The sequence below is a fragment of the Phalangium opilio genome, unplaced genomic scaffold, assembly GCF_054372755.1.
Source record: "Phalangium opilio isolate 3A_F unplaced genomic scaffold, DU_Popi_V2 ptg000037l_1, whole genome shotgun sequence".
Taxonomy (NCBI): domain Eukaryota; kingdom Metazoa; phylum Arthropoda; class Arachnida; order Opiliones; family Phalangiidae; genus Phalangium; species Phalangium opilio.
In genome coordinates this window covers 5,959,561-5,967,903 of record NW_028324160.1, presented here as the reverse complement: position 1 = coordinate 5,967,903, position 8,343 = coordinate 5,959,561, and the positions used below count along the sequence as shown (strand labels likewise).

At 36.7% G+C, this 8,343-nt stretch overlaps 1 protein-coding gene across 1 annotated transcript; it reads left to right on the top strand.

The window, feature by feature from the left end:
- The first annotated feature begins 1,552 nt into the window (after window positions 1-1,552).
- Window positions 1,553-5,110, top strand: LOC149683492 (uncharacterized). Its single transcript, XM_089871294.1, has 3 exons — window positions 1,553-3,082; window positions 3,333-4,634; window positions 4,679-5,110. The coding sequence occupies exons 1-3, from the start codon at window positions 1,553-1,555 to the stop codon at window positions 5,108-5,110; spliced, it is 3,264 nt and encodes a 1,087-aa protein (XP_089727420.1).
- The last annotated feature ends 3,233 nt before the right edge of the window (window positions 5,111-8,343 follow it).

Below are 8,343 nucleotides of genomic sequence, written 5' to 3'. Positions count from 1 at the left end.
CCAGACAGGGTCAAACAAACTCTGCCCCCCCTCGGACTTCTGCCAAGGTAACACCTTTTTAACCTTCGCGCATAAATTTTTTCTATCATACGATCTTATTTGAATTATTTAAAACATGACTAGCCAAATTATGTATATAGAAAAAACTTGGCCCTCGGAGAAATTTCTAATCTTATGAATATATACCTAATTAACTTTTTTCCTTATTATCGAAAAAATAGTTTCTTAAGAATCTTGAAAGCTAGACACTATTACATTTAACCTCCATAATTTACTATATAAGCCCCGTGTTTCAAGGTGAAAGTTATCAGTTGTTTAACTTCTGTTACTTAAACACCAATCCCAACCAAGATGTCTTTCTCTACCGCTCCTCGATTACCCGCCCTGTCGTTTGTCAAAATTCATCCGGCAGCGCTAACTCCTCGTCGTGCCACTCCCCACTCGGCCGGACTGGACTTGTATTGTCCAGTAGATACCATGATTGAACCGCATGGTGTCAAAATCTTGTCGACCGGGTTAGCCGTTATGCTACCGGCGAACAGCTACGGTCGCATTGTTGGCCGTAGTAGCTTAACGGTCCAAGGGCTGTTTGTCGCCGAAGGGACTATAGGTATATTTATTAGTTACTTTATAATGCCCAACAGTATAATATTTCTAAATAATAACAATAGACGCCGACTATCGGGGCCCCCTGAAAGTGGTCATAGCCAACGTAGGGGAAACCCCCTATACTGTCCGGCGGGGCGATAGAGTTGCCCAATTAATAGTTACACCGGTGCTATTGTTAAGGCCGTTGGAAGCAGCGGTAAATAACTTTAGTTTTAATTTAGGATTCAGCGTGTAACACGTTTTATATATTGTTTCTAGAATCTAACCCCAACGCTTCGTGGGAGTGGGGGGTTTGGCTCGACTGGTGTCTAGTCATTTTTTAATGGGGGTGGGTTCTTTTGTAAATATCTTTGTTATTATTATACATGTCTTTTTGCTAGTTATTGTATATACTTTATGTTATTAAAAATTTTTATTTGTAAATCTGTATTTTCTTTTCAGACTTATAATTATATGCTTATTGTACTACCTATTTAAATATCATTTACAATTGGAACCCTCCCAATATGCTGTGCCGCATTTTCTTCTTTGTTTACGGGTTCATAGTTAAGGGTTCATTAACTCTTTACGAAATCGAGCCCATTACTAGCAGGCCAGCGATGAATATAGTTTAAGTTTTGGTTTGAGTTAATAACATGACGTCATGGGGTTTGAAAATAGCCTGTAAGAGCTCGGGCCAGTCCGGACTTGTCTCAAAACCTTGGTTTGAAACCAATCTAGGGTTGGAAGTTTGGGTGGATGGCGGCCATCTTGGGGTGGCGGCCATCTTGGATCTCTGCATATCTGGGTGGTTCCTACTACTGATAGTTACTGGGAAATTGTCTCTGGCGTTACAAATAGGTTCAGCAAAACATTAGTAGCGGCTGAAACGATACTCGGATGGGTAGTACAAGGCCCAACGGAAATAAACAATACAGCGGTTAGAAGCTACTCCAATAGCGCTATGACAGTTAACATAGAAGAAAAGGCCATATCAAAAACATTGCAGGCATTCTTTGATATTGAGGCGATGGGAATTCAAAACGTCTCCGAAAATGAACCCTCAACAGGAGAGGTGCTGCAAACTTTCAAAAACGAAATTCAAATAGACTCGGGTAGATATAGCGTTAAATTCCCTTGGAACATATCGAAAGAAAATCTTCAAAATAATCTTACTGTCGCAAAAAAAAGAATGGACAGTAGCATCAGAAGATTCGAAAGAAATCCGGAGTTTTATCAAGAATATAAGAAAATAATTACAGATCAAATTGAAAACAATATAGTGGAGAGGGTAGATAATCCAGAAAAAACTCCTGATGGAACATATTACATACCACATCAAGGGGTAGTAAGAGAAGCGCATGCAACTACAAAGCTAAGAGTAGTATTCGACGCCTCGTCTAAAGTACAAGGAGCGCTCTCGCTAAACGATTGCATGCCATGTGGACCAAACTTGAACCCCGATCTACATAGACTCCTTTTAAAATTCCGAATCCACAGAGTCGCATTTATAGCCGATATTCAGAAAGCATTCTTACAAGTAGGATTACAGGTTAGCGAAAGGGATTCAGTTCGGTTCCTATGGACTAAGGAAGACAGCGAGGGTCGAATAAAGAAAGATGACTACGAGGTTCTCCGTATGACGCGGGTCCCCTTTGGAGTAACATCTAGCCCATTTCTCCTAGCGGCCACAATAAAAACTCATATAGAAAAATACGCCGAAAAAGAACCAGCCGCCTTTGCTGCATTAAATGAAGACTTATACGTCGATGATATAACCAGTGGAAACAAAGATGTAGAAAGCGCGTATAACTTTTCCATAAAAAGTACAGAAATATTATCCGAAGCCAAAATGTCTCTAAGAAAATGGACAACAAATTCGGAAGAATTACGAAATCGTTGGGTCAACGAATCAAAGAAAGAAAACGCCAAACTGAAGCTGGAACCCACCCAAAACGCGATACAAAAGGTTTTGGGATTACGTTGGAATACAGACACCGATAAGATCTCAGTGGATATGTCCAATATAATAAAAAACGCTAATCCAATCCAAAACTCGAAAAGATTTGTGCTTAGCATAGTATCACAAATTTTCGATCCCATAGGCATACTTTCACCTTATACAGTGAGAGCTAAATTCATATTTCAAAACTTATGGGAATTAGGATTAGGATGGGACGACACTCTTCCAGAACAACTGGAAACTCAGTTTAAAGCTTGGTGTGAAAAATTAAAGGACATTTCAGGAATTGAAATACCTAGATGCTATTTTAGTGACACAGTAGAAAATATCAAAGAAATGGAGCTACACTGCTTTGCAGATGCCAGTCAAAAGGCATATGCAGCTGTTGTGTATTTGCGTTACGTAACTAAAGACAACGTTATAAAATTAGCTTTCGTTACAGCGAAGACACGAGTAGCGCCCCTCAAAAAATTAAAACTACCTAGGTTAGAACTAATGGCTTGCCTATTAGGAGCCAGACTTGTCACAAACGTCAGTAAATATTCAAAACAGCAATAGACATCAAAGTATGGACTGACTCCTCCATCGTAATCTATTGGATCAAGGGCTCTTCTAAACATTGGAAACCTTTCGTTCAAAATCGAGTAGCCGAAATACAACAATTGATAGATCCTCAAAACTGGAATCATTGCCCAGGTAAATAAATCCAGCAGATCTTCCCACGAAAGGGGCAACCGCGAAAGAATTACAAGGAGGAGCATGGTACCAAGGCCCGCTCTAGCTGAAAGAAGAAACCACTCAATGGCCAAGTCAAAAAATCTACGAACCCAAATGGGAAGAGGCTAAGATAGAAAAACGAAAAGATGAATTAAAAATAGGGTTAAGCAGGCAAGAAGAAAGTATATCGAAGAAAAAACCGAACCCTATAATTAAAATGTTCCACATAGCATTCTTCGTTTGCCTATATATAGCAACTTTGCGATTACGTATCGAAAAGAAGAAAATTGTCGTCATGACCTTAGACGTTCAAGTAAAACCTACACCAACTGGGATAAAAAATATCGTCGATCTTAGTAGACACAATTCCATTGACAAAAACTTAAGAATAGTGGCATACCTATATCGCTTCATCGCCATAATGAAGAAAGAAAAGAAAATTACGGGTCCAATTACGACAGAAAAACTCAAACAAGCAGAAATTAAATTAGTAAAGGATATACAATATGAGGAATATAAACAAGAGATCCTCGCTCTACAACAAAACAAACCATTATCTAAAACGTCAAAGATAGCCGACCTAAGGCCTAAGATAAACGACAATGGACTCCTTTGCCTGAGTGGAAGATTAGACGAAGCTGCCTTTAGCTATGACACCAAACATCCAATCATACTAAACAAAGCTCAAAAATTATCCTATTTATTAATGATACGCAGCCACGAAGAAGTGTGTCATGAAGGAATACAAGCAACAATCACCCAGGCGCGGGAGCACTATTGGATAACTGCAGGAAGACAATTAGCCCGAAAGGTCGTGTCTCAATGTTTCAAATGCAAAAAATACAATGCCAAACCCTGCAACACTGAAATGGGTCTACTACCAAAAGAAAGAATAAATGAATCGCCCCCTTTTACAGTTATCGGCATAGACTTTGGCGGACCTTTAATGGTCAAATTGGGATATAAAATTGAGAAATCCTACATTTGTTTGTTCACTTGCGGGGTTACTCGAGCTGTCCACCTAGAACTAGTACCATCACAAAGTTCTTATGAATTTCTCATGGCATTTAGGAGGTTAATTTCAAGAAGAGGTATCCCCTCCATCGTCTATTCAGATAATGCTCTAACCTTCAAAAGAGCTAAAGACGATTTAGAAAAATTATGGGAAAATATAAAAAACGACGATGTTCAACAATTTTTCGCTAACAAAAGAATACAATGGCGATTTATCGCTGAACGCGCACCATGGTGGGGCGGTCTCTATGAAAGAATGATCCAATCAACTAAAGTAATTTTACGTAAAACATTGGGAAAAGCCTCCTTGACTTATCAAGAAATGGAAACTATTCTACAAGAAACTGAAGCGGTAATATTTCCCGACCTATTACATACGTGTATAACGATCACCAGGAACCAGAACCTCTTTCCCCAGCACAGTATTTACTGGGAAAAAGAGTTACCTGCCTTCCACCACAAGCTGCCGAGCCACCTAAACAACCTCAAAACCAAAAGGAGTTCGCCAAAAGATTAAGATACCGTACCACTTTAATGGAACGATTATGGAAAAGGTGGAGAGAAGCCTATCTTCTAGAACTAAGAACTGCTCATCATGTTACTCTAGCCAAAAAAGATAGCAAAGTTAAGGTAGGGGACATTATGCTCATACACGCGGAAAAAATCCCCAAACACATGTGGAAATTGGGACGAGTTGTTCAAGCAATAGAGGGTAGAAACGGGAAAGTTAGAGCTTGTATGGTAAAACTGGGGAACGGTACAATATTAAGGCGACCAATTCAATTATTATACGCATTAGAAATAGATACTAATTTAGAAAATCACTAAAAATATATATATATATTATTGTAATGCAACACTAACGTGTTACGCGCGGGAGTGTAAAAACTGTTCTAAAATTGTATATAACTATTATAAATATAACTTAAATATCCTTAAATTTCGAATAAAACTAAAATACTGAATTAAATTTAAAGTGCTCTTAACTTAATATAAAATAGGTACTCTTAAAGTAATATAAAATTAAAGTACTCTTGAATAAAAATATAGTTAAAATTTATCTTAAGATACTGAGGCAGAGTACACTTAACTATAGGATAAATTTATTAAAATAACAAGTATCATAAAATTTGTATAAAAGGAGCAATCCATGATTAAAACAAGCAAGATAAAAAATGAGACCACGAAGATAGACTAAACTCGGTACAACTCCAAAATGTATAAAGTTTGAATTTAAACCCAATAAAACGTTTAATTTAGACTTAAAGATTATAAATATAAGTAACAGCGAATTTTTCAGTCGGTTCGCGAGAAAAAATATAAGAAAGCTCTCCCCATATCAACTTCGCTAAAACTATATATTCCGAAAATAGAAATAAAGAAAATAACTTTTCGACACCACCTTCGTTAAAAATGGCGGCCTGAAATGTAATAATATATCTCGATGGGCAACGCCGGTTGTTTTTTTTTTGCTACTCTGTAAATACTAAAGATTGAAGATGGATTTTTTATTCTAAATATTCAAGTTGGAATTCTCCTAAATATTCAAGATGAATTCTTTTCTAAATATTCATGATATAATTTCAGTAAAACTTCATCTGCGAAAAAATACATAAATAAAATAAAATTTCTATCCGAACAACCTTGGAGAAGCTTCAACCTTTGACAGGGCAAAAAAATGGTATTTAACTCTATACATGGGCGCCCGTTAAATTTCTCATTTCAAGTAAAAAATCCAAGGCGTCTTAGATTATTGTGTAAATCTAAGTGTCCCTCTATCCATATAGATTATGTAACGTAAAATTTAAACTACAAAAGAATAATATCAAATTATTTTAGGGGAAATAGTCAAGGTTAATAATGGAAGCAGACTCAATTTATTTTTTTGCCAAATTAACGATAGAAAAATTGAGATACTAAATTCTCAATGTCACAAACCAAGGCGCTTACCGACTATATTATAGCAGGAAAAGTATAGGCTATTGAGTCTGATTGTTTTCCGATGATCATTGAAACTGCTCTACTCTAAGCTAAAAAATATATAGAGCAACCTTCATACGCTGAAACACGACACAATTGCAAACGCTGTGCTTTTTATCGTTTGTAGGGCCTCTCTCTCTTTTTTGCTCTATGTTCCAAAAACAGCCATAATTTTCAAAAAACCAAATTCTTAAGTAAAGTTTAAAGTGATAGTTATCACGTTTAAAATGTGCTGGGAATAAGAAAACATGCAGAATAAAGCCGAGAAAGCGGGAAATACGTTAAAATTATCCACGTCGTAAAATATTTTCATGTCATAAGAACTTGCCTATAATTTAACCTGTATATATATATATTATTATAATTCAAACCATTCTCATCCACTTTGAATTGAACAATATGTCTTCTCAACCATCCTCATGAATTTGCCGTCGAAATATTATTCCCACAATATTATTTTCAGAGCATTTCTCAACATCCAATTCTCAGGCGTCCAAAAATTGATTACCGAACGTCAAATAAGTTCTGTTACACCTGTATTTTAGTCATGCCACCTATTTTGCTCCTTAAACCATCTCAAAGTATATTCTTGAAACACTGTCCATCATCCAATACCGCGGCTCGTCCAACTTTTAATACCAATTCAACACATAACGCCGTCTGCCGTAAAATATCTGTCAAAAGAATTATCCCTAAATATCCACCCACTGTATAAGCAACTAGTAAATTATAAAAAATCTTTAAACATATCCAAATCTCTAAATATTAAGACGTTTACAAACCGCCACCAACAATCCTCCATTTCCGAAGACTGAGTCTAATTCATAAGTTCCCATTTCTCATATGTCAGTGTGGAACTAAAAATTCTTGGGCTGGAACATCTTGTTTTTCTAATCGTAAAGTTTTACTACTGAGCTAAGTTTATATAGAAGAAATAAATAATCGTTAGGCTTATTTGCTATTGTTTTGAACGTCACGTTTTTTGTCATAACTTTTGATTTTCTGAACCGATTTACAATTTGAAAACAGTTTCGGATTCTACGTGACAAGACGCGTGCAACGATAGCATTGATGATCCATTTGAAGCATTGTTTCGTAACGTCATTATCGGGGGGCTTTACTATTTCCGCTATGGCTAACGCCCTATTAGCGCCACAGTGTCATTTGTAATTTTAAAATAATCTTGAGAAGGCAACCTATCTAGAAAGTCCTATTTTGTTACTCTAGCTCAAATAGGAACAAAATGGCAGCCAAATGAAAATGTCCAGAAACTTTTGTCCGGGACTGTACACGCTGAAAGTAGATGATTTAAAAGTAGCATATAGCAAGATTGGATCTTATAGGCTTAAAAAATGTGCTATATCAAAATAGGCAAGAATCTAGGGTTATATAAAAGAGAATGTATGTGGACTTTATACGATTAGATAACGTTTTCGTTTTTAAATGGCAGTCCAGTTTTACAAACGTTACTCAATTAGCATTTTTATATTTCCATAGAGTAAGTAGTACATAAAGTTCTTAAGTAGATATCGACCTCCCAGTAATTAAAAACCCCATGAAAAAGCATTTTCTAATCAAGGTATATAACGTGGGAAATAGATGATGTTTTATTTAATGCTGTTTTCTATTAGCTGCTAGAAATTGGCCACCACGTAGTAATATTTAAAAGGATACCAGGCTGCCATATAATAAAATTTCATGAAACTCCATTTGAACTCTAATAAATATACTCAAAGCAAAATACCGAGGCAAAATTGTTTAACGCTGCTACACTTAACATGATACTATTGCCCTTGACTGTTGGCTTTATCCTTCACAATCCTAAGTCCAACATACGCAACAAGTTCATAATTGAAGCCGCCGAATGTGCGCGCCACATAGGCAACCCACTATCCACGAACGATAGCAGGCTGTGGTGTCTTTTCATATTTTCCCGGGGGCGCGATAACGCATGCCAACATCGGTTTCACACCTCAAGCAGTTTACCTTCCCCTGCTCTGACGTATTATTACTGATAGGGATTTAAGCCTTCTGCTCTACTTAATTACGTTGCTTACCAAATATACGCCTGCGTCTAATCG